Source organism: Martes martes (genome assembly GCF_963455335.1).
Source record: "Martes martes genome assembly, chromosome: 1".
Lineage (NCBI taxonomy): Eukaryota > Metazoa > Chordata > Mammalia > Carnivora > Mustelidae > Martes > Martes martes.
The window spans coordinates 201,907,863-201,934,116 of record NC_137888.1 but is presented as its reverse complement, the minus strand read 5'-3'; the positions used below and the strand labels follow the sequence as shown (position 1 = coordinate 201,934,116).

Here is a 26,254-nt window from a genome sequence, read left to right as displayed (position 1 = left end):
GCCTCAGAACAAATACAGTTGGGCAAACTGTGGATATGGTGCTTTATCCGTGTTTTTGTCTGTGTGTGACAGCATGAAGACAACACTCCTGTGGTTATGCTGGATAAATTCAATGGATGCTAAAAAAGAAAAAAAAAAGAACTTGTTATCACCTTGCTTGGAGACAATGCAGGCATCTCTCTGCAAGGCAGCATCACTTTCTATAAGACCTGTACCTGTCTTCTCTCCCAGCCATCCGGCTATACTCCCCCAAAAGAGCTGCATGACCCAGCTGGGAGAAGACATGTGGGACTGAATTCTCAGGGTACTTGACCTTTGTGGCCATACCACAAAGATGGGAAGCTCTCCTGAAATACAAGATTTAACACCTTGGCAAATGCCCCAGAAGATAGTGTGATCTCAGTACTGGGGATGGCTCCTGGAAGGAGGGGGCAGAGGGAGAGGGAGAGAGAATCTGAAGCGCATAGTGAGTGTGGAGCCTGATGTGGGGCTTGATCCCAATACCCTGAGATCAGACTGGAGCCAAAATAAAGTTTCAGCCACTTAGCCAACAGTGCCAGCCAGGTGCCCCAAGATTATTGTATTTTTATTTTTGCCGGGAGTAACTTCACTTGAAACCAGTGGCTATTTCTGGAAGGGGTATGAATTAACCAGCACACTCTGGAATGAAAACCATCTTCCTTTTCAGAGGACTCAAACAGGCCATTCTGAGGTATGCCAGAATATGGCCTACAGAGAAATGCATTTTGTTTAAAAATAAGAATAACAGGGCGCCTGGGTGGTTCAGTCATTAAGCATCTGCCTTCTGCCAAGTCATGATCCCAGGGTCTTGGGATCAGCCTCCCTGCTCTGCAGGGACACCTGCTTCTCCCTCTCCCACTCCCCCTGCTTGTGTTTCCTTCTCTCACTGTGTCTCTCTCCGTCAAATAAATAAAATCTTTTAAAAAAATAAATAATAAAAATAACCAAAATCCATCAGGGAACTGCTTTTCTGTTTAGCAGAAATTTCTGCAGGGCCAAAAAGCCTTAGCCATCTGATCTGCAAATCAGGGTTCTATGCTACCAGAGACCGGGAGGCTGGAACTGCCTTCAGGCCAGGGGATGAGCCTCTCAGGAATGCTGGGAATTCAAGGAGGGCCTGTCCAAGGAAGGTAGGTTCATCCAGCTGATAAAAATGGTACTATGTGTTTTAATCTTTGAAGACTTAAAAATCATGTGTTTAATTTCTTGAAATGTCTGAAGAGTTTATAATGCATATGCATGGTATACCAACTCTCCTCTTTGCCCAGGACCTCCTCCCCTTCATATTAGCTACTGTGGTTGGTTTCCTGGGTACCCTCCAGAATGTTGTGTGTATATGCAAGCAGGTATGATATATTTTATATATCATATATATGTGTGTATACATATATACACATATATTTTTATATATTATATATTATATCTATATATCTATGTCCTTCATTCCCTCCCATTTATTTTTATTTACTTATTTTCATAGATTTTATTTATTTATTTGACAGACAGAGATCACAAGTAGGCAGAGAGGCAGGCAGAGAGAGGGAGGGGGAAGCAGGCTCCCCGCTGAGCAGAGAGCCTGATGCGCGACTCGATCCCAGGACCCTGAGATCATAACCTGAGCCGAAGGCAGAGGCTTTAACCCACTGAGCCACCCAGGTACCCACCCCCTCCCATTTAAAGGCACAAATGGTAGTATACTAGGCACAGTTTTTTAAAAATCTTGCTTCTATTCATTTGATAATATCTTGTCACTCTTTCAGCACACAGTTTATCATTTTCTTTTTTTTTTGTAAGATTTTGTTTGTTTATTTGACAGACAGATGTCACAAGTAGGCAGAGAGGCAGGCAGAGAGAGAGGAGGACGCAGTCTCCCTGCAGAGCAGAAAGCTCGATGTGGGGCTCGATCCCCGGACCTTGGGATCATGACCTGAGCCAAAGGTAGAGGCTTTAACCCACTGAGTCACCCAGGTGCCCCTCTTTATCATTTTCTAAGGCTGCGTGGCAGTCCACTGAATAGATTTACTGTGATTCATTTTAGCAGCTCACATTGGAATAAGCACTCATAGTCAATAGCTTTTTGATATTACAAACAATGCTGCAAGGTACAACCTTGGCTTATGTTATTCCACTGCTGGCAAATCTTTTTTTTTTTAATGATTTTATTTAACAACTTTTTCCACAAAATATTTTCTTTTCACAAAATCTATTTTTACAAATTTTATTTATTTACTTGAGAGAGAGGGAGAGAGGGCATGAGCATGAGCAGGGGGGAGGGGCTGAGGGAAAGGGAGAAGCAGACTCCCTGCTGAGCAAGGAGCCCGATGTGGGGCTCAATCCCAGAGCCCCAGGATCATGCCCTGAGCCGAAGGCAGATGCTTAACTGACTGAGCCACCCAGGCGCCCCTTCAAAATTGTTTTTAAAACGTTATATTTATTTAACTAATCTCTACACCCAACATGGGGCTTAAACTCATGACCCTGAGATGAAGTTTCACACTCTTCTGACTGAGCCAGCCAGCCGCCCCTCTATATGAAAAAGTTCTAAAATATTTGTAACTTGGGGTATTTCTAAATAAACGAGTAGTTGATATTACCAGTAAGATATGCTGTTCCTGAATCCTTCTGAGGCTTCTAGCAACAATCCTTTCTCTCTTCAAGGTCGATCTCTCTTCTACCAGATTGTTTCCCCATCTGTGTTTAGAAACATTGTCTAATCTCCTCTACCCTCAGAAGCCCTCCGTAATCTGCCCTTCTTCTCAGCTACTGCCTTTGTTCTCATACCCATCACCAACTCACCGGGTCCATGCTTTCTGTCTCTACTTTTCCCTCTGCCCATCACTCCTCAACCCACTCCTCTTGGAGTTAGAGTCAACATGGCCAGATAACTTCTTGAACCTAGAAAAATAGATCATGGATGATTCTGAGCCATTGAATCTGGGTACCCAGGAGAGAGGGGCCATCCATGGGGGAGTTTGAAGTAGCTGGTGGAGGAGGAGAGGGAGAGAAGTGTGCTTTTATCCGTGATGATCATTCAGATGAAGATGATACAGAGCCCAGATGAGAGGGATGGAGAAATCAGGGTTGGAAGATAAGTACTTGGGGGTCGGGGCCTAGACCTTCACAGGTACCAATACTTCTCTGTCCTCTAGAATGTTCTGATTCTAGGTCAATCACAACTCCCACACTCATTCCATGTATAACCTTTGGCCTGAAGCCTGGCCTCCAGGAGCCCATTTCTTCATCTGGGAAGTGTGAAAACTCTACCCATCTTATGAGGTCTCTGAGGACTTAGTGTCATTGTACCATCATCATTGTTAATTGCCCTTTCCTCTCCATGTGGAGCAGAGGAGAAAACTCAGCACATTTCTTTCCTCCCTTGAGCCTCATCTCCACTCTGGTCCATAGGCATTATCAGTTTCCCATATGAAGAGACAGAGGCCCAAAGAGGGACAGTCTTGTTCAGGGGCCCACAGTGCAGAAGCCATTGCCCCTCCCTGCCAGAGGCCATGCCCCAGATACCTTCACCCTACCCCCAGCCCCACCACTGATGAGAGTCCTGTTCATTGAGCTCTTTATGTGTATCCCGAGCCAAGCTGTGGATGGAGTGAGATGGGGTGTCTTGGCAAGCTGGATGAGTGGCATCTGCCTACCCCATCCTCACTGGAGTCTCTGGCCCCCAGGCTGGAACTGAGGCTATGTCAAAGTCTTCACCTCCCTGGAGAACCCCTTAAGCCGTGCTCTGCCCTGTGGAGTGCCTCAATTCACTCCAGAAAATTTCCAGATGAGTAGGTCTCTCCGTGTAGAAGAACCAGAGTAGATGAGGAAGAAATTCTTGAAGATTTGGCACTCCTGAGTTTGGGAAGAGAATGAGCTGTGTGCTGGGGAGCTGGAGCCTTATTTGTCCTAGCTTCAGTTCCCCTCAATTTAAATCATCTCTCCTGGATGCCCAGGGAGTCCCAGAAGGGCCTATTCAGGACCCAAAGAATAACACTCCCAGGCAGAAGGATTTAGCTCATGCCAAGGAAGGAGCCAAGTAGGAAGTGAGCATCCCACTGCTGGGACATGCAGGTCAAGGTCAGGATGTCCCCAGAAGGAAGAGCCTAGAAACAGTGCAGGGGCTTAGACAAGAGGCTTAAATCTCAAGAGTTAATAAAGGAGAAGGGGGCAATTCCCAAGCCTCAGGAAAGCAACTTGGCTAGGTCTTCCATAGCATACCCTGGTCACCTTTATCCAGTGTTCCATCGCCTTGGAACTATCCTTGCTTGGGTTCCCAAGGCAATTGGCCACACTGTTGAACTGGGTTATGGTGACATGGACTATGGGTTCCAGGTGTTCCTTGCCAGGCTTATTCTTCTGGGATCAGATGGGGCTCAGGCACTTATGTGGGCACCACCTTGAACAGATCCTGTTGAAGATCCCTTGAACAGCTCTGCGATACCCCAGCTTAGTGTCCCAGGCAGGGGTCACAGGTCAAAGCTGGAACTCAGGAAGCTGAGGATGTAGTCTGAGCCTTGTGGGAGTCTCTGAGTTTAGCTCTCTTTTCACGGTAAGCACCCACTACAGGACAATCCAGGACCCATTGCTGGCAAGGAAGGGAGAAAGACATTCGTACCCTGGCCATTCTCACTAACCCCAAGCTCCAGAAGGTGGTTCAAGTCAGCTCTTCCCAAAGGGGCATCTCCCACTCCTCCTGATCACCTCTCTGGTCCTACCCCCCATTCAGATGCACATTACAGGGTGGCAGCTACAATCCTGGGGTTTTTTTTTTTTTTTTGTAGGTCTTCCTTGTAGTTAGGTGCACATCAGATGCCTAATAAGTGCTGAGGCTGTTGAGTGGGCAGATGCATGGGTGACCCTATGGACCTGGTCGTGCACAGTGAGCCCCCCCGCCCGCTTTCTATTTGTTCTTCCTCATTAAATCTGCACAGCCACTCTGTACAGTAGGTTCTATTAGTGTCCATCTCTCCTGTATGCAGGCGGACAGTAGAGGCTTCAGGGTTAAGAATGTTGCCCAGGTCACACAGTTGGTAAGTGGTGAAGCTGAGATTTGGACCCAGATCGTAAGAGTCTGGGTCAGGGAGAGACAGGTCTGGGGCAGCTTATAGCAGAAGGAAATCCTGCCCCAGGCCCTTCCTGAGAGCCCAGATGCTCACTGCATCCACCAAGTCGACTACTCTGTCAACAGATTGGGAGGGAAGTCCATGAGGTCAGAATTCCATTTTAGCTAGTTCTTCCTGGTAACAAGCCAGGGGCAGGGAGGCCCTGGGGCTGCAGCTGGCTCTGTCTCTATTTTTGGAGCTAGAGATGGAATTCCCACTACAGCCAGTATTTGAGCTGACTCCATCTCAGGACCTGACACAAGCATGCTGAAGAAGATGTTAGCACTTGCCCCAGTTCTGGAGAGCCTGATGGAGGTGACACTAGCTCTGACACTTGGGAGTCATGGTAGAAACAGGTCTTGAGGTTCCTCTGGCTCCACAGTAGGCCCTGTTTCTGGCTCTACATTTGGAAGGAGACCCAGAACTGGTGCTGGAGCAGAATAAAGAGAAAAGTTTACCTACATAACTGACTTTCTATGTGTCCTTCCCCAAACAGGAATGATCCTACCCCCTTGAAAGGAATACCCACCCCGTGAACCCCACCCCAGGTGGCCTCTCCAGTTTACAATCCCCTTTACCCTGTGACTCTGCCTCAGTGGGCTCTAGAGGTTCCATGAAAGGAGCATGGTTCTTCAGGTCTTAGTTACGCAAATTGACATGCACAGGGGCCACCTTTAGCTTGAAATATGGATGGTGCAGGGACTGCTAGATATCCTGCAAATTCTGGTCAGGCCAGGTACTCAAGATGGGAGTGAGGGCACTGAAGAGAGTCATGTGTAGGGCAGAGTCAGAGGTCTGGCCTGGCACTCCTCACTAGGCTCTTTTAGCACATTTTTATCAGTATGGGTCCCAGAGGACAGAGTTAGCACACCTCCTCTGAAGCTGTCCTTGTGATGGAAGTCTTGGTCTTTCAGCAGACCTGACAGAGAACCTGTGGACATCTGGTCTTCCCAGTGACATTCTTCTCCCCATGGTCATGGAAGAACCTACCCCACCCTTCATGCAAACAGACATCAAGACAAAGGTTTGAGGCAGTTTTGTGAGCAGATCACTCACCATACCTCTGTTCTGGGCCCCAGTGGTGGAGGCTAGGTGATGGAGAGGGGCAGCCAGAGCAAGATGGGACTATGGAAGGGATGGGTCTCTCAGGAACCAACTCATCCCACCCTGCACTGTGCTTCCTGGGGTGGGGTGTTGGAACCACATTCATAGCTCTTTTTAATTCATTTCCTCATGCAGGGAAAGGCCCCAGACCTCAGCCCTCCCATGGAAATCAGTGAGATTTGATCCATGAGATCCAGGGTTCTGCCAGTCCCTCCCCAACTAGAACCCCTATACTCTCCCATCCTTCTCTGTGGAAACAGGAGGTCCCATCCCCTATCCAAAGCTCAAATACCAGCTGCGGATATGACTACTTACAATGCCTAGAGTAGTTGTCTGAGTCCCAAGGATTGTGTTGAATTATCTTAGCGTCTAGGAAAGTGTCTTCATGTCATTCATTAAGTGCTGATTGCCACCTTTGTATGAAAAAAGCAACACATGATGTTATAGTGATTATGTTGTGCATTATATCCCCAGTACTGATTTAACTTACAACTGGAAAATTGTACCTTTTGACTATCTTCCTCCAATTCCTCCTCCTCTAGGTGTGGTTATTACTTTTTAATTGTGTGTTGAGTTTGGGGATATCTCATCATATCTTTTAATACTTAGTGCCTCAGAAGATCTAAAATCTAGCACTGACTATATTCTGTGTTGTCCTCTTGGGAAGAAGACCTGAGTTACTAGCATGGGTATCTCACTTAGATTTTACATATATGTATATAGTGTGTTGTTCATATTACTTGCTTTGATGAAAACCAAAAACAACCCCTCCCCTGGGTTTTGAGTCATTGTATCCTACAGAAAAATTCCTCTCTGTGGACTATATGTTTCCTGTAACCTGGCTGGGTTGAAAAGCTAAATTACAAGTAGTTTCATCTTTTTTAGAGAAAAAACTTTAAGGTGCACAGACCATACCTTTTCATATATTCTCCTTGTGGAAGTGAATCAGTTGGGAAAGCATTTGGCTGCATATAAAGAAAACTCAACTAGGGCAGACGGTCCAAAATAGGTTAATTTTTTATCACTCGGTAGGGTGTCCAGGAGAGGCAGTCTGTGGCTGGTGTAGTAACTAAAAGACCATGCTCTTCTTTTCCTTCAGTCATCCCATTCTTCCAATGTGATTAACATCTTCATATTTGCATCTCATGGTTACAAGATGGCTGCTGCATCATCAGCCTCAAAACTGTGTTCCAAGAAGGGAAAAGTGAAGGAAAAAAATTTTCCAACTCAGTCTGCTCTTTTTAATTAGGAAAACGGTGGTGTTCTGGAAGCTCCACCCATAAGCCCATATATTTATCTCTTAGTCCAGAACTGTGTCATATGGACAGCTCTAGCTGAGAAGAAACTTGAGAAATTTGGGCACAGTGCTACACTGAATAACAATTTGGGTTGGTTAGTAAGGAGCATTATGAGAATGGATACTTTATGGGCAACGTGTAGTGTTTGCCATGGTATCCTTGCTGAAATGGTGATCATTGGATCTAAAATTTTTGTACATAGTTCTGGCCCCTTTAGAGATGGTGTAAGGAAAAAGGAGAAGATCTAGACAAGGACAACTTAAATCATGGAAAGGGAAAGGGAATTGTCTGCTGTAACCTGCAAAGGGCATTGGATTTGGAGTTAGAAGTTCTAACCTTCTGATCTTATTCTTTAACTTACAATCTGTGTGATATTGGTTGCATCCACCTCTCTTAGCCCTTTTTCCTTGATGGTAAATTGGGCACAGAGTGTTAGAGAGAGAGAAATAGATATTGAGTAAGCAACTGTGAATGGTACTGGTGGTTGCATCTTGCAAGATATCTTCATGGCATATTCTTCATATAATCTCTTTTGAATGGTGGTTAAATGTGATTTACCAGGAGTTTCTATTTCCCAAAGGGGAGTGACATTCAACTATTTAGAGTGTGTGCCTTAGGTAGTATGGGGGAAGAAAGATGATATTCCCAGCAGTTTTCTCTCCCATTTACAAGAAAAACACATCTACTTGGAGGAACTACTTCATGTAACTTGTTAGAACATAAACTGTAACCAGCTATCATATCCTCTATGAATCTGGTAATGATGCATTTGAAACTCTTTCTCATGTATTGTTGGTGTTCCTCAAAAATTTCATGATTTTAGTGAGCTACTTATGTTTAGGGTTGAAACTCTAGTAGGATCAGTATCAGTAATGGGAATGTAATTCCTCAGCTCAAGGAAGAATTCTAATTTTGGTGGTTTAGTCAGTCATTCACGAAATATCTACTGAGTGCCTACTATATGTCAGCCACTGTTCTAGATGTAGTTAGTCAGTGCAATAGGAGAAAGAAGGTCCCCACCTTCATAACGCTTGTATTCTACTGAAGGATACAGCAGATGTATAAACAGGTCAGCTAGATGGTCCTTCCTTTTGGATGTTCAGAAACTTGTTTCCTGGATGGAATTAATGACATATTTTTCAATTTCTCAAAAATGCAAATATCTGAACTTTACTTTTGTATTTGATTAACAGATTCAACACTTTGCCACACACTGCTAAACACTGGGATATGTATCTGCTTAGAGTTGTATAGAGATGAATTGGGTCCTTTATAGTGACCCTTGGGTGGAATATTACACGTATTGCTCTCTAATAATGTTTGAAAGTGGACAAGTGTGTGTATTTATGAGACCAGCTAGAGCTGGAATTACTCCTAGGGTGACAGTGGAGAGTAAACACTAGGGAAGGTCAAGTAAAGATTGGCCCTGGGTCTTGAAGAACCAGTATGACCTGAATGGCCAGCGTGGCAGACAGTAGGTAGAGGGGAGGGAGAATATTCCAGAAGGGCAAATCCTGGAAAGAAGATCCAGTGTCAAGAACAAACAAGAGATTTCAGGGGACCAATGGGAATTCACTTAAGATGGAACGTGAATAATAGCAGAATAAGATATATTGCCCGGTAAGGTCAGTGTGTGGGGGCCTAGAACGGGAATTTGCCCATTATTCCCACTAAATAGTGGATCCTTCAAGATTCTTAATCAGCGGCTATCCTTTAGCAGCGGGAATACACTAGTGCCTCGATGAGACAGCCGATTCCGACTCCTACTCAGCAGTCTCTCCAACCCTAACGCCCACCCCAACTACAGTTTTCTTTAGGGATGGGGTGGTCGCCGTGTTCCGAGCAAAGGTAGCGTTTAATGGGCCCTCAGGCACTTGGTTGGGAGGGTTTGGAGGGAAACCAGGTCCCCCCGCATCGACCTTCCTTGAGGACCCCATCGAGACTCTCCTCCCGCTTCCTAGAGAAGCGGCGGAAGGATGCGCGAGACGAGGGGCGAGGGTGACGCACTACCGGCCGCGCCACTGCTTTTCCGGCTTGGGGGAGGGTAAGCCTGTGCCCTGGGCCTGCGCGCACCTGTGGGACCAGAGTCGCCACCCCGCGGGGAGCCCCCGGACTTCACGGTGAGCGGGCGGGGCCTCAGGGAGGGGAAAGGAGTGGCTCCAGGCGCCTTCGGCTGGGCCGGCGGGCGGGAGGCTTTTGTAGGAAGCCTGCCCCGGACCCGAGCTCCCTCGGACTGCTGTCTGCGCGTGCGGCCCGGAACTCCCAGCGGCCTCCGCACAGGGCCCGGCACAGAGCTGGCGTCTAAGAAGATGGTGGCGGGAATGAACGAATGAGTGATGACTGAGTGATGGATAGATGACCAAGAGCTAGGACCCGTGTTCGGAAACGAAGGCCCGGGGCTCAGAGTTCTCGGTTTGGATACCACCTACTCCCCCGCCATTAGTCCTGCTGCTCAGAAACTTTTTTAGGGACCGTCGTACTAGGACCCGGCAGTAGTGTAGAGCGCACTAGGTGGCGAGTCTCGAGTCTCTGAGTTATATAATTCCTGAGGACACAGAGCCTGTTGCTTCATTTCTAAAGTTGGACTGTCGAGTAGGCCTTGCCTGCCTTTCTTTACAAAGTTCAGTTGACAGCATGTCTGGGATAGCACGTATGGAAACCGTTATTGTTTTGCAACGGAATTTTACTATGCGTAACTTGCCAAATAGTATACAGAGCTCGGGGGCGGGGCTACAGAATGAGTGACATTGGAGCCTGCCAAATGGGAAGATGCTTCCAGTCTAGCAATGGAGGAAGATAGATAAATATGTGAGAAGATTTTTGTGATAATTTAAACTTAGTGCAAAAGAGCACTGTTCGAAGCAGTTGGGCTCATCTGTTTAACTCGCACTACTATTATCTGTAGTTTTTAATGAGGATATTGAGGTACGGAGAGAATAGATGACTCTCTAAGGAGGCATGGCCGCTTAGTGACCCAAGACTGCAGAAGAGAGAAATCTAGTGCGCTGCTGCAGCCTGGATGAGTATGTACTTTTGGCCAACCCACAAACCCAAGAAGGGCTTCAGAGAGGAGTACGTATGAGTGTGGTCTTATTGAAGGAATTGTGTTTTCAAATTAGTGAAATATCCCACCTGGCTTGTCTACAATCCTTTAGCTCATTATTGAGAGGTAAGGAGGTGGCAGGGAGGAGAAGGCGTTTACAAGGTAAGAGGAGAGAGCTAGGTCCCTGTTAATCTTAACAGGATTAAGCTATTAAAAAGTTTACTTTTTTCCTTTTATCCTTCACCATAAAACCTATCTCTCTCCTAAACCTGGATTCGGACAGATCCTTTTATCATCTTAAAATCACTGACAATCAGATTATTCTACACTAGGCATTGGTGGAAAAACCTTCCTCTGTGCCTTCCTCTCTGGGGAATTTATAGGCTAAGAGTCAGTACACTATGGCCCACAGGCCAAATTTGGTCTGTCACCTGTTTTTCTTTAAAAAAAAAAAAAAAAAAAAAAAGTCTTACTAAAACGCAGCCAAGCTCATTTGTGTAGGTATTGTCTAGTTGTTTTCAAACTACAAAGGCAAAATTTAATTGTTGTGACAGAGACCACATAGCCCATGAAGCCTAAATTATTTATTTTTTAGCCCATTACGAAAAAGTTTCCAGTTTGACATAAACTGCTGACAGCTCAGATAATTCACAGTAGGAGGAGAGGGTTGTCACCAATATGTCTTTTCTTCTCCATAGATTTTAGTATCAAACATGATAATTCCTGACCCCTGTGGAATGCCTGCCATGGAGCAGATATCTTTATAAATGCCTTACATGAATTAACTCATTAGTTAAGGAGTCAACAGAATGTTAAAGCTGAAAGGACTCATGGATACTCTCTCCACCCCAATTAGGATATTTTTAAATTTGTCAGCTTTTTGAGCTAGATAGCTAGTCATGTAGGTCCATTCACATGGGCTATGGCAGAGCAGTTTCCTGACTCCCATTTTAGTCCACTTTAATCTTACTTGAATAAGATCTTACTTGATTAAGATCCATGTTCATTGGATCTAGCATTTTTTGTTGTATTTGTTTTTGTTTCTGGTTTTTTGTTGCTGAAACCCATGAGCAAGGACTGTCATTTTTTACATGTTTATTTCTTTAATTATAAAAGTAATACATGTTTATTTTAGGGAAAGTGAAATATATAGACAAGTATAAAGGACAAAGGAAAGTAACCCATTAAATGTTCTAGTCATCAATATGTTAACATTTTGGTGGATTTCTTCTGTTCTTTGTGTCTTGTATATATCCATGTATTTTTTTTTTTTAAGATTTTATTTATTTGGCAGACAGAGATCACAAGTAGGCAGAGAGGCAGGCAGAGAGGCAGGCAGAGAGAGAGGAGGAAGCGGGCTCCCTGTGGAGCAGAGAGCCCTATGTGGGGCTTGATCCCAGGACCCTGGGATCATGACCTGATTCGAAGGCAGAGGCTTTAACCGACTGAGCCAGCCAGGTGCCCCAATATATCCATGTATTAATAATAGTTCCTGTTTATTGAATGTTTGCTTAGTGCTGATGTGTGTATGCATATTTATTTTAGTGTTTTATATTCTGTTTTAACATCCTGTATTTTCTCATCGATATTCTTTGAAAGCATGTTTTTTTTTTTTTAAAGCTAAGGAACTCTAAGAGAAGGAAAAGGTGTAATTCATTCATTAAAAGGATGTTTAAAGAAGCAAATCCTCCCACAAAACTACCTCATGTATTAAGGATGTAAAAGAACCCAATATATACATTCATCCTGTTGCCTCATACTGCAAGGCTGAGGGTTAGTTGTGTAGCTCACCAAAATGATCTTTTTAAGGTCTTTTCTTCCAGAGTATAGCTCTTATATTAACAACCATTACATCTACATATCAAGACAGATTGTTCCATTTAGTCAGTGAGGTCCAAGTTTTTGAGGGCTGTTAATATGTACATGAGCCATCACTATAGCAAAGTTAAAAGGTGTTCCTTTGGGAACTTTAGATTATTAGTTTCATTCACGAACTAAGGCAGGAGCCCTGAGAATTACGTGCTTCATTTCTCTGCAGATTCATTGACTAGAAGGTCCTCCATTGCCCATATACAAAAGTTTTGTGAAGATTCCAGATTCCTCCTCTCTGCTCCAGCCTCACCCGTCCGAGAGCAGTAATCATTGAGAATCAGTCTTCCTCTGTAAGCATTGAGAACCAGACATTTTGATAGCATTGGAAATTTTGTGAACAAGACATACAAGTTCCTTGACTTCATGATACCTAGGACACCAGGAGAGTGAGTCTCAACCAAAATTTACATCAAAATCAAGCAGGCATTTAAATAATTTTTCCAAAATCATATTTGCATAATTTTCACTTGTTCCTTTTTATTTATGATTCTGGTATTGTTAGCATTCAGTATTATATTCATTTCAGATGTACGATATAGTGATTCAGCAATTATCTGCGGTGACTCAGTGATCATCGCAAGTGTACACTATAATTCCCCTAACCTCTTTTATGCATTCCTCCCATCCCCTCCCCTCTGGTAACCATCAGTTCTCTGTAGTTAAGAGTCTGTTTCTTGCTTTAGCTCTTTCTCTCTCTCTCTCTCGCTCTCTTTTTTTTTTTGCTTGTTCCTTTTTTCTCAATCCCACATTGATTTCTTAAATCCCACATCTGAGTGAACTCATACGGTGTTTGTCTTTCTCTGACTTATTTCACTTAACATTGTACTTTCTAGCTCCATCCATGTTTTTGCAAATGGCAAGGTTTCATTATTTTTTTTTTTAAGATTTTATTTATTTATTCAACAGAGATCACAAGTATGCAGAGAGGCAGGCAGAGACAGAGGAGGAAGCAGGCTCCCTGCTGAGCAGAGAACCCGATGCGGGGCTCGATCTCAGGACCCTGAGATCATGACCTGAGCCGAAGGCAGAGGCTTAACCCACTGAGCCACCCAGGCGCCCCGGTTTCATTATTTTTTATGGCCGAATAATATTTCATTGTGTGTGGATATCACATCTACTTTATCTGTTCGTCTGTTGATGGACACAGGCTGTTTCCACAATTTGGTTATTGTAAATAATGCTGTAGTAAACAAGGGTGCATGTATCCCTTTGAATTAGTGTTTTTGTATTTTTTTGGGTAAATACACAGTAATGTGATTATTGGATGGTAAGGTAGTTCTATTTTTAACATTTTGAGGAACCTCCATACTGTTTTCTACAGTGACTGCATCAGTTGGCATTCCCATCAACAGTGCACAAGTGTTCCTTTTCCTCTACATAGTCTTCAACATTTGTTTCTTGTGTTTTTGATTTTTTATTTTGTATTCTCTTGATTTAACATACTGTATTTTCTAATGAATATTTTTTGAAAACATGATTTTTAATAGTTACAAAAGCTATCCTATTGCTGTGCTATCAATATTTATTTGCTTGTTGTTTTACAATTATAGTAACAATGTGATCTTTGTACATACATTTCTGTGTTCATCTCTGATCGTATTTTTTTACTTTAAAAAAAAATGTGATTACAGAAGCTGTTTATTCCTACAGGAAAACTTTGAAACATTACACAAAGATAGGCCCTAACATAAAAGTTTGCCATAATCCTTTTCTTCAGAGATGGTCATGGTCAACAATTTGATACATATTCTTGAGATTAGAGTTAGTTTTTAAAAAAGAAAGCATAAAAAAATAACATGTTTTAACATACATATATATGATGTACTTGAAGTCCTCCATTTTTTTCATTTACATAGAGATAAGTATTTTTCCAAATGATCACGTATTTTCATTTTTAGTTATCTTAATGTCTGTATAATTTCCACCAAGAGGAAGTACCATAATTTCCTAAGCCTTAGTGTCCACTGGTAGGAAGATTGTGTTTTCCAGCAACATTGCAGGGTAATTTTTTTACAGGTAACAAAGGAGTTCAGTTTTTTTCTTCTGTGGGAAATTACTTTTTCTTTTTCTTTCTTTCTTTTTTTTTTTAATTTATTTATTTGACGGACAGAGATCACAAGTAGGCAGAGAGGCAGACAGAGAGAGAGGGGGAAGCAGGCTCCCCGCCGAGCAGAGAGCCCGATGTGGGGCTCGATCCCAGGACCCTAGGATCATGACCTGAGCCGAAGGCAGAGGCTTTAACCCACTGAGCCACCCAGGCGCCCCCTGTTTTTCTTTTTTTAAGTAGGCTCCGCATTCAGCATGGAGCCCAGTCTGCGGTTTGTACTCAGGGCTTTGAATCAAGATTCAAGCTGAGATCAAAAGTCAGACACTTAACTGACTGAGCCACCCAGATACCCTGGGAAGTTGCTTCTTTATGAAAAAGTTCTAATAGTAGAATTACTAGATCAAAGAATATAGGTATTTTATAGGCATCTTGATGATTTTGAGAATCTTCTGAGATACACTGTAGTTGTTTTATATCCTTAGTATTCTTTTCTGAGTTCCGATACTTATAAAATGATGATCCCAGGATTCCAACTGCAACTCAACCTACAATTTTAAAACCTGACGTATATTGCCAAATTATCTCTAGAAGGATGGTACTAGTTTACGTTCCCACTGCTTGTGTATGAGAAGCTCTCTTTCCCCATACCTTTGTCAGTGTTGACTTTTAACACTGAAAAGAAAATTTCTAATTTGATATAAAAATAGATTCTTGGGGGGCGCCTGGGTGGCTCAGTGGGTTAAAGCCTCTGCCTTCGGCTCGGGTCGTGATCCCGGGGTCCTGGGATCGAGCCCCACATCGAGCTCTCTGCTCCGTGGAGAGCCTGCTTTCTCCTCTCTCTCTGCCTGCCTCTCTGCCTACTTGTGATCTCTGTCTGTCAAATAAATAAATAAAATCTTAAAAAAAAAAAAATAGATTCTTGGGGCGCCTGGGTGGCTCAGTGGGTTAAGCCTCTGCCTTCAGCTCGGGTAGTGATCTCAGGGTCCTGGGATCAAGTCCCACATCGGGCTCTCTGCTCAGCGGGGAGCCTGCCTCCCCCTCTCTGCCTGCCTCTCTGCCTACTTGTGATTTCTGTCTGTCAAATAAATAAATAAAAAATTAAAAAAAATAGATTCTTTATTCTTTCTTTGATTACCACCAAGATGGAACTTTGTTTTGGTGTTTATTGGCCTTTTGTAATTTTGCTGTATACGTTGTATATCTCGTTGTTTTATGAGTTTTTCTTTTTTTCTTACTCTTCACTTTATTTTTCAAAGATCTTATTTATTGATTTATTTATTTGAGAGAGAGAGAGTGAGTGAGTACACAAGCAGGTGGAGCAGCAGGCAGAGGAAGAGGGAGAATCAGACTCCCCACTGAGCAGGGAGCGTGACGTGGGGCTCCATCCCACGACTCTGGCATCACGGCCTGAGCCAAAGGCAGACCGTTGACTGATTAAGCCACCCAGGCGCCCCTTTCCTTACTCTTTAATAAGAAGTCTTTTATCCATTAGGTGCATCTACTTACTCCTTTTTTTTTTTTAAAGATTTTATTTATTTATTTGACAGAGAGAGAGAGGAGGAAGCAGGCTCCCCGCTGAGCAGAAAGCCCGATGTGGGGCTCGATCCCAGGACCCTGGGATCATGTCCTGAGCTGAAGGCAGAGCCTTTAACCCACTGAGCCACCAGGCACCCCCTACTTACTCCTTGATGTATAAATCAAAAATACTTTCCCTAGATTGTCTGTCATTTAATTTCATTTGTATTTTGGATAGAGAGATGTTGTCTTTCTGTGACCAGATTTATCCAGTTTTGTCCTTTGTGGTTTGTGTTTTTTTGCATGTTGCTTAGAAAAGCCTATCCTATCCCTAAACTCAATTATTTCTTAGTATTTTATTTTGTGATTTCATTTTTTATATTTAAACCTTTAACTAGTTTAGATTTATTTTGGTATGTGGTATGAAGTAGGAATCTCACTAAGTGTTTTTTCCAGGTAGTTAAGCAACAGTTCCAACATAATTTATAAATACTTAATTTTTTATGACTAGGGATGCCAATTTATCACATATTAAATTCTTTTATTTCTCTCAGGGGATTAGGAATCTCTAAAATCAAAAGCCAGAGTTAAATTTCCTTTTAATATGTAAAGTTGTTGTTGAGGTTTTCCTAGCCACACTCCTTTGATGTTTTTATCTGTTACTTCCAGAATGGTAGTTACTCTCTTCATGACAGCTCTCTCCTCTATTCCAGATATGTATGCCTACTTTCTCTTTGGATATTTGAAAACTAAATGTATCTTCTTTTTCCCTAAACCAGTGTTCCCATTCTCTCTAAAGGTTGCTGTCATCACTCAAGCCCCAAACCAGGAAATTATCTTGACTTCTCCCACTCCCTCACACCTCTACCCAATATTCATCCAGTCCTGTGGATTCCGTTTCTTAGTTTGTCCATTGTACTTACTGGACTGCTGAAACAGCCTCCCAGCGGGGCCTTCCAGTCTTCACCTTGCCTCCCCACCTTCCACCATTCATACACAGTTTCCCTCTTTGCTATGGGCAGAAGGATGTGTTTTTTTATTAACAGCAGATATGCTCATGTCACTTTTCCCCCCAAACCTTTTCATATTCTTTTTGTGGCTTTCTACTCACTTAAAATAGTTCACAGGTTGTATTTGATCTGGCTTTTGCTTGCTTCAGTGTCCATGTCTCATTTTTGGTGCTTAATACTTTGTCTAACTGGATCTTTTTCATTTTTCCAAAGTACTGAGCTCGTTTCCTTTTGTATATTTTTTCGTATCTCTGGTCTATTCTTTTCTATCTTCACCTGTTTCCTATTTACCTTTTTTTTCAGGAAGGCTTTCTTGCCGAGACTACATTAGGTCCCCTTTTCTCTACATTCCCGCATCCCATATTTCCACTTTTATAATTTCCAAAATTGTAACTACACTTTAATGTCATTGTCCAACTGTAATGTAAGTTCTAGGCAGGTGGGGGTGTGTCTGACTTTGTCCGCTAACTCTGATTATACTGAAACCCTACTCTACTAAATGGTTTTCTGTAGGATTGTATGGTGGGTTCTTTTTTACGCTTAGAGGATAGGGGAGGGTCAGAGGGAGATGGAGACAGAGGATCTTTTTTTAAAGATTTTATTTATTTATTTGACAGAGATCACAAGTAGGCAGAGAGGCAGGCAGAGAGAGGAAGGGAAGCAGGCTCCCCGCTGAGCAGAGAGCCAGATGTGGGGCTTGATCCCAGGACCCTGGGATCATGACCTGAGCCGAAGGCAGAGGCTTTAACCCACTGACCCACCCCGGCGCCCCGGACACAGAGGATCTTAAGCAGCCTCCACTTTGGGCTGGATGCGGGACTCCATCCCACAACCCTGAGATCATGATCTGAATTGAAATCGAGTTGGATGCTTAACCCACTGAGCCACCCGGGAGCTTCCGAGATAGGATCCTCCTAAACCTTTAAAACTCAATGCAGAGGCGCAGACTTTGATGAGAAGCCCATAGTACCAGCCTTATTACGTATGTACTTCAGCAGACTCATGCCATTTTAATTGCCTTCTGAGCTCTTGATTACGGTAAAATAATCTTTCTGTCTTCCTTTTTCCTTGAAATAATGCTGCTGATTCTGCTTCTCAATTCAGGATTATATGGAGAGACATTTTTGGAGGAACAGTTGTGATTTAACATTCCAAACTTCAGAAACTCTGTACTATTTTTTGTAACTTTCTTGTATGTCAAAAATTATTTCACAGTATAAGTGTTTTTTGTTTTGTTTTGTTTTTTAAGTAGGTTCCACACCTAGCATGGAACCCAATGTGGGACTTGAACTCATGACCCTGGGATCAAGACCTGAGCTGAGATCAGGAGTTGGATGCTTAACTGCCTGAGCCACCCGGGCACCTCTTTTTTCTTTTTTAAACTGCAGCCTACACTCTTAATGTTGAGCTGTGCCTGAAGAAAAACTGTTTAGTTGATCTGACATCTAGAAGAATGGGCAGTCAGTGTATCTCTAAGTTGTACAAATAGAGTTCCCTAACTACTGTCCAGCTCCTTGGCAGATAGTGAAGATGGGTGGATCAAACTTATTGCATTAGCCTTGTTATGAGTCCACTTCCCCATGCAACAACTTCTTTTTTTTTTTTTTTTAAGATTTTATTTATTTGAGAGAGAGTAAAAACAGGGGAGGGGCAGAGGGAGAGGGAGAAGCAGACTCCATGCTGAGCAGGGAGCCTGATGCAGGGCTTGATCCCAGGACCCAAGGATCATGACCTGAGCCAAAACCAAGAGGCGGATGCTTAACCAACTGAGCCACCCATACGTCCCTACCAGTGCAACTTTTGATTATGTTCATTGGCCTTTCGTATTGATTGTTGTGTAAAGACATGAATACTTATATCTACTTGATAGGTAGCTTTATCATTATAAATAGTATTCTGATTTATCCATCCAGCACTTGAGTGTTTGCTGATAGATCACTCTGGCTATCACTTTTTACACAGCTGACAAATGGAATTTGTGAAGCTAGAAGGCTGGAAGTCAACCATGCGGTCACACTGGTATCCGAACAGATTTTGTGTGAATTATTAGATAGTATCCCTAGGCAACAATTCTTTGTCCTTTTCCTGTTTATTGGGACAGTGATATCCCCTTCCCCACCTTTTTTTCCCCCTATGAGCAGGGCTCCCAGTTTTCCAACTCTGAAGTGTTTTCCAGTCAAAACAAAGAGGTTTGTGGATGTTGAATATGCAAGGAGCTGAAGAGAGAGCGCTTGGAAGAGAGGTTTGTCCAGGTGAGTGAGTAAGGAAAAACCAGTGGGAGAAATAGCAGGGCTTTGGAAATTTTACGAGAGAAACTGATTGAAACTCAGGAAATACAATTATCCTCCTTTTAGGGATGTTGGAGGGCAGATGTGGGTGAGCTTCTCTGGGGGCCAACTTTTCCCCAGTATTCATTTTGTCTCATTTCCAGCATTTGCTTTTACATTCATTCGCCCACTGTCCACTCTGAATACAAACCACCCATGTTTCTTCTTTTGACCTAATTCTAGCTTTCTGCTGTTTGTTATTTTCCCTTTATTTGTATTGTCTCTGATTCTGTGGCTTCCTAAATATCTGTAAGTGCCCATTCCATGGGGTTCCTTATTAATGGTGAACTCCACCCTGATACAGATCTCTTCTAGCCCTTGTAATTGAGTTATGTGCTCGATTTGCTTTTATTGGGCCTTGTTTGTATGCCAGTATTGACATATGTTAGAGTTAGGCCCCTGTAACCTCAGGGGCTTCCATTCTGTCCTGTGTAAGAAATACCCACTCTGATGTTTTCTTTCAGGTTTGATGGAAAAGTCTGTTCCAGAGGAGGATGTCTCTGAAATTGATTCACCAGGGAGAGTAGCAAAGGGATTACCAGAGGATGCAAACCAGGGTTCTGTATTTGAAAAAAAATACACATGCGAAAGCATGAAGGAAAACCCTTCTGGAGAGGTTCCCAGACCATGCCTTTTCCAGGAAGGAGGTTTTGGGAAAATAACTTTTATCCACAAGGAAGCATCTCCTGAAACAATGAGCCAAGAATATGATTTTGAGAGAAGCTTGCTCTTGACCTCCAGCTTTGTTACACATCTCAGGGTTTCTACAGAAGAGAGCCTACATCAGTGGGAGACAAGTAGTATACACACTGATGAGATTTCAGACCAAAGTAAATGCCCAGCTCTCTCTACTCAGAAAAAGTCTTGGGAATGTAATGAATGTGGAAAAACTTTTACTCAGAGCTCATCCCTTACCCACCATCAGAGAACTCATACTGGAGAAAGACCCTATGCATGTGAGGAATGTGGGAAAGCCTTTAGTCGCAGTTCCTTCCTCGTTCAGCATCAAAGAATTCACACCGGAGTAAAACCATATGGATGTGAGCAGTGTGGGAAAACATTTCGATGTCGATCATTTCTTACTCAGCATCAGAGAATCCATACTGGAGAGAAACCTTATAAATGTAACGAATGTGGGAATTCCTTCCGCAATCATTCACATCTCACTGAACATCAGAGAATTCACACTGGAGAGAAACCTTACAAATGTAATAGATGTGGGAAGGCATTCAATCAGAACACACACCTCATTCATCATCAGAGGATTCACACTGGTGAGAAACCTTATTTATGCAATGAATGTGGCTCTTCTTTTCGCAAACATTCAAATCTCACACAACATCAGAGAATTCACACTGGGGAAAAACCCCATAAATGTGATGAATGTGGGAAAACTTTCCAAACAAAGGCAAACCTCTCTCAGCATCAGAGAATTCATACTGGAGAGAAACCCTATAAATGTAAGGAGTGTGGCAAAGCCTTTTGTCAGAGCCCATCCCTTATTAAACACCAGAGAATTCATACTGGAGAAAAACCCTACAAATGTAAGGAATGTGGCAAAGCTTTTACTCAGAGTACCCCACTCACTAAGCATCAGAGAATTCATACAGGGGAGAGACCCTACAAATGCAGTGAATGTGGTAAAGCCTTCATTCAGAGCATTTGCCTCATTCGGCATCAGAGAAGTCACACTGGAGAAAAACCCTATAAATGCAATCAATGTGGGAAGGGCTTTAATCAGAATACCTGCCTCACTCAGCATATGAGAATTCATACTGGAGAGAAACCCTATAAATGTAAAGAATGTGGGAAGGCCTTTGCCCATAGCTCATCTCTTACTGAACATCACAGAACTCACACTGGTGAGAAGCTCTATAAATGTAGTGAATGTGAGAAAACTTTCCGCAAGTATGCACACCTTAGTGAACATTACAGGATTCATACTGGTGAGAAGCCTTATGAATGCATTGAATGTGGAAAATTCTTCAGACATAGTTCAGTCCTTTTCAGACATCAGAAACTTCACAATAGTGAATAATCCTGGCATTCAGGCTGTGATAGCTTCTCTAGAAAGAGTGGCTGGGAATCTGGCTGGGGGCAGTGGGGCAGGCAGAGTTCCTGGAGGGAAGGATGAAGGAACACCAACTATTACACTCGGAAGAGTATTTCCACTTATGGAGGCAGGAGCTTGGAGAATGCAGAGCCTACTCCAGCTGGGCATCTGGGAATACAGGGTAGAAAGGAAGTTCTTGCTTTTCGGATAAATCCTGGCTACCTACCGCTCCTCCTTCCCCTTGTGACTCTGATGACTTTAGGGGCCATTTGTTAAGTTAGCACCTGTGTTTCCCTTACTGCATTCCTGCCCCACCTTCCCAACTTGTGACCTGTGTTCTCTGGCCAGTAGGCTGAGGTGCTTTTCCAAATGTTCAGTGTGCATGTGGAAGCAATTCTGAGGTAGTGCTAAGTAGCCTTCTGATATCTGAGAACATGCCATCTGTTAGAAGCGGTCTCATGAAGGGGCATTGGAAATAAGGGAAAACGAAGAATCCTTACTCATTCATTCAACAAATAAGGGGCTATGTGGCAAGAACTGGGCTGATGTCTACAGATAGTTCGTGAAGAAGGCTTTTATCAGGGCAAGAGAGATCTTTCCTGAGCCTTTCAAGCTGGAAGGCAATTTGGAGCCAAAAAGGAAGTAGGAGGTCAAGAGAAACTTAACCTTAAATGATGCCAGTTTGTGGGAAGAGAGTCAGATCTGCTCAGAGGGCCAGGAAGAGGAAGGGCCAACCTTTGTCCCAGAGGAACACTCACCCATGAGGAGGATGGTTTGTGCTAGACTGCTGGTGCCGAGGCTCAGAGCAGGAAGTCTGTGTTTGAGCACGTTACCTACATATCCCAGGCCTGGACTAAGGTGTACACCTGTCTCTTATAAGTTTGCCTGGGCCATCGGTTTGTAGGGTCCAGGGGAGAGAGACCCACCAGGGTTAACTATGTCCAAACAACTGTTAATTGATGTTTAGGGAGGAGAAACCATTAGTGAAGAGAGCAGTCAGCTTTTTAGGTTGGCCGGATTTGGGGCTGCTGGACTAGTCCCTAAGAGAGTGTTGGTCATTGTAGCAGGGAGGGTTAGGTTTCATGTAATTATGCCATTGGAGGCTATAAACAGATCTGTTAGATTTCAGATATTCCTGATTTTATTGGAACTATCTTATTCTTGGATATTTACCCTTCCCTGCAGGTTAGGAGTATCTAGGGAAAGACTTTCATGGAATAAATTTGGAAAATATTCTACCTCTTTTTCAAGTCCCTGAGTATTGAGATAGTACAGTTTGCCACTATGATGGTGTTTTATTCTTTTAAGAGAAAGGGCATGGTTTTCCCCTTTATTTCCTTACTCCCTTTCATGTTCTTTACTGCTACCCAAAGTTTGAGCTCTGAGAGATTAGGTGAGGATTACCTTTCACTGCTATTTGGAATAGTTTCTATGCCCTGAAGCTTATATCGTTTTAAAAATAATGACTGTTAAAAAAACAAAGTCAGTTGATTCTGGAATGGTTAGTTATTTAGAACTCAGCATTAATTTTTTTCCAGAACAGCTATCTTGTAAGCAGTGGTTTGAGCTATTAATTACCATTAATAGGAACATGGCAGAAACAGCACTCTCTCCCTCTGCAGCTGTGAAGATTCTATTCCCAAAACCTGCCACAGGGCAGTTCATAACTGAGTAAATTAATACCCTATGGACAAAAATAACCCTGTTAGAATTTTATGTTCATGAAAAAATTATAGTACTCAAAGGAGATACTGATGTATTTGTACTTTCTTTTTTTTTTTTTTAAGATTTTATTTATTTATTTGAGAGAGAGAACATGAGAAGGGAGAGGGTCAGAGGGAGAATCAGACTCCCTGCCAAGCAGGGAGCCCATCCCGGGACTCCAGGATCATGACCTGAGCCGAAGGGAGTCGCTTAGCCAACAGCCGCCCAGGCACCCGTATTTGTACTTTCTAAATGAAAATGACACTAGAGAATTCATTGCTGGCACACAGGAAATATTTAATAAATATTTGTTGAGTTAATATATTTTAATCAACCTGTGCCCACCAGAAACTTTAGCAACTTCCTGATATGTAGGTATTTAGTGTTAATATTTATACAATACTGTCTTTAGAGTTCTTGAGTTGAGATTAGAGAGAGTTGGGAGAGTTTTCCTAGAGAAGAAATGGGACCTCTAAGGATGAACAATATCTCTAACGTCTTGTTAGGAGATTTTCTAAAAATCCAAAAATGTTTTAATCCTCAGGTTTAGAGTCTGATACCATTTTCACTTCCTGGGAAAACAGGAAGGAAGAGAATTTGTCACCTTGCTGCTGTCCTCATCCCATAGTCTCACACTGGCAAATATTTGTTCTCAGTTTTCTCTCAATTACTGGACAGCCAAGTGCCCAGTCACTCTGGCGCCAAATCTTGGAATTGTTCTTGGTCAGTCTAAAACTCAGTCCTCATATCCAAGCAACCACTGTATCCTGCTTATATCTCCCAAGTCTGGAAGCCATCTCCACCGCTACTGCTTTAGTCCACATCCTAGTTTATTTCCTAGACCATTTTCCTACTTTCCCTGTCAGTATTCCAGTTGCCTGCCCCATGAGGCCATTTTCCACATTTCTTCTGGATGGTCTTTGCAAAGCACAGCTGGCAGCTCTGTTATCTCAGAATATCTGAGCTCCTTAGAAGGCATCTAAAGCTCCTCCACATGCACAAAAAATAAAAATAAATAAATAAATAGAGCTCTTCCAGGGGCCCATGCCTACATCTTCACGCTCAGCTGCCTTCCCTGCATTGCACACTTCCATAGTGTAAATTCCTGTGATTCCGTATCATTGCTGGCCTTGACTTTGGTGCCTTTTGCACAGCCTCTTCCTGTGGCCCCGATTGCCTGTCTGCCTTCTGCTTGCCTGGAAAGCTCCCATGAGTCACTTAGGAATATGTTCACGCAACACCTGCTTTGAAGCTGTCTCTGACCTCACATGTTTTTTATTTCGGTATTTTATTTTATTTTTCATTTTATTTATGTTCCATTGTAATGGCTAGTTTCCAGATCTTTCTCTCCCCACTGAACTGTCAGCTCTGTCAAAGCAGGGGCCCTGTGATATTTATTCATCTTTGTATCCACAGTCCCTGGCACTTCAAATTTGCTCAGTAAATATTTGTTGAGCTCAACTAAAATACCCAAGTCAGACACTTCGCCACGCCTGCCTGCAGGTTGTGACTTTAGGTCCACAGCTGCCAGCAGAAGGGAGGTATAGAGAGGATATGAGTGTGTCCATGAAGTGTTTGCCAGGTGGAAACATTCTGAATCTTTCCTCAAGATACAGATTGTGTGGTTATATTAAGCAGAGGGTCCCTTAAGAAAAAGTAATATTTTGTACAAAACAAAACCCTTGTGTTAAAAATGAGCTATTTAAATGTCGCATCACAGTTTAACAAAGTACTTTCAGATATGTTAATGTCAGCATCACCAGGAGGAGGCAAATGCTTGCATCTCTAGAAGCAGAACCATGTCAGCTGGAATATCTCTGAAATAAGGAGCAGGAGCTGAATACTGATGCTGGTGTAGCAGGAGAGTTTTTGAGTTTAACAGTTCCAGTGTGGAAGCACTACCTGAGCTCACAGCTTTCTTTGGCTCCAGATGATAAAGAACTGGAATGTGGTGCTCATTCTCAGTGTGCTGAAACTTAATTTGTGATTTCACAAGGACATGGGATGAGGCCACATCAGATCCTCAGAACAACAGTAGAGAAAACAGGTGGTTGTACTTGCCCAAGGTCACACAGCTAGTAAGTGACATGTGAAATGTAAACTCCCATGTCCTTTCTTACTTTTCCTTCAGATTTCTCTTTATTGGTCATACCTCTGCTCCATGATTCCTCTTTAGTTGTGTTTATTATAGATTTGACTGCATAGGACTCCAATCTTGCCCTGCTTGTGAGGATGGGAGGAGCTCATTTTAAGATTTTATTTTTAAGTAATTTCTACACTCAACATGGGGCTTGAACTCAAAACCCTGAAATCAAGAGTCCTGTGCTCTACCAACTGAGCCAGCCAGGCAACCCTGGGAGCTCATTTTAGATCAAAAAGCTTTTTTGCCCTCAGACTTTCCAGGGTGTGAGTGTGAGAAATAAATTGGTTTCACATTTTCATTTCACCTTTCTGCCTACTTAATGCAGAAGTCTAGCTTTGACTCCAGGTGGCTTCAGTTTCACTCCCCTTTAGCTACTGGCCACTGCAGGGCTAAGGTCACTTCAGTTTTGTGGAATGGTTTTGGTGTCCACTCTTCCCCTGCCCACCCCATTTCCTCCCCACCCATTTCCCACCTCAGTGAAAGAAGCTCACCCCAAATTGTGTTAAGTCCCAGACTAATGTTTCTAGTAAATTGCTCTACTTAGGGTACCCCACTCTAGAGTTAGTTCTACAGAGCAGAGCCTGCTGATTTGGATTCTTTGAAGCTTAAAGGTTAGGGAAAAAATGATTAGGCCTAGGCTCTTTGGCCTTTGAGATGTTAGGGCTTGGGCGGGGGTGCGTTGGACAGGACGAACTTGCTATCTGATTCCAAAGAAGTGCTGAGAATGTGACTCTTGGTAAAAAGCAAGGTGAGCTCAAAATTACTGTTTCCTGTCATGTCAGCTGACAGTTCTACGAAGGGTCCTCTTTTAGCTGAACAGGGTTAATAATGGCCTTAATCTGGGGCATCTATACTCCTAATTTCAGCCTCCTAAAGGGACTTCATTTTGTTAAACTAGCCAGTCTGGAAGTTTAAGCAGATAACTTCTCTGCTGCATCTCATTCATTTTTTTCAAGAGTTTGCTGAGGGCTCCTTATGAATTGTACAGTAGGGATATGGTAAGCAGACAACTGTATTT

At 43.0% G+C, this 26,254-nt stretch overlaps 1 protein-coding gene across 1 annotated transcript; it reads left to right on the top strand.

Moving 5' to 3' along the window:
* Positions 1-9,558: 9,558 nt before the first annotated feature.
* On the top strand, positions 9,559-23,124 carry ZNF502 (zinc finger protein 502). The gene is made up of 3 exons (XM_080806373.1): positions 9,559-9,642; positions 19,151-19,261; positions 19,801-23,124. The coding sequence occupies exons 2-3, from the start codon at positions 19,207-19,209 to the stop codon at positions 21,372-21,374; spliced, it is 1,629 nt and encodes a 542-aa protein (XP_080662499.1). The 5' UTR covers positions 9,559-9,642; positions 19,151-19,206; the 3' UTR covers positions 21,375-23,124.
* Positions 23,125-26,254: the final 3,130 nt, after the last annotated feature.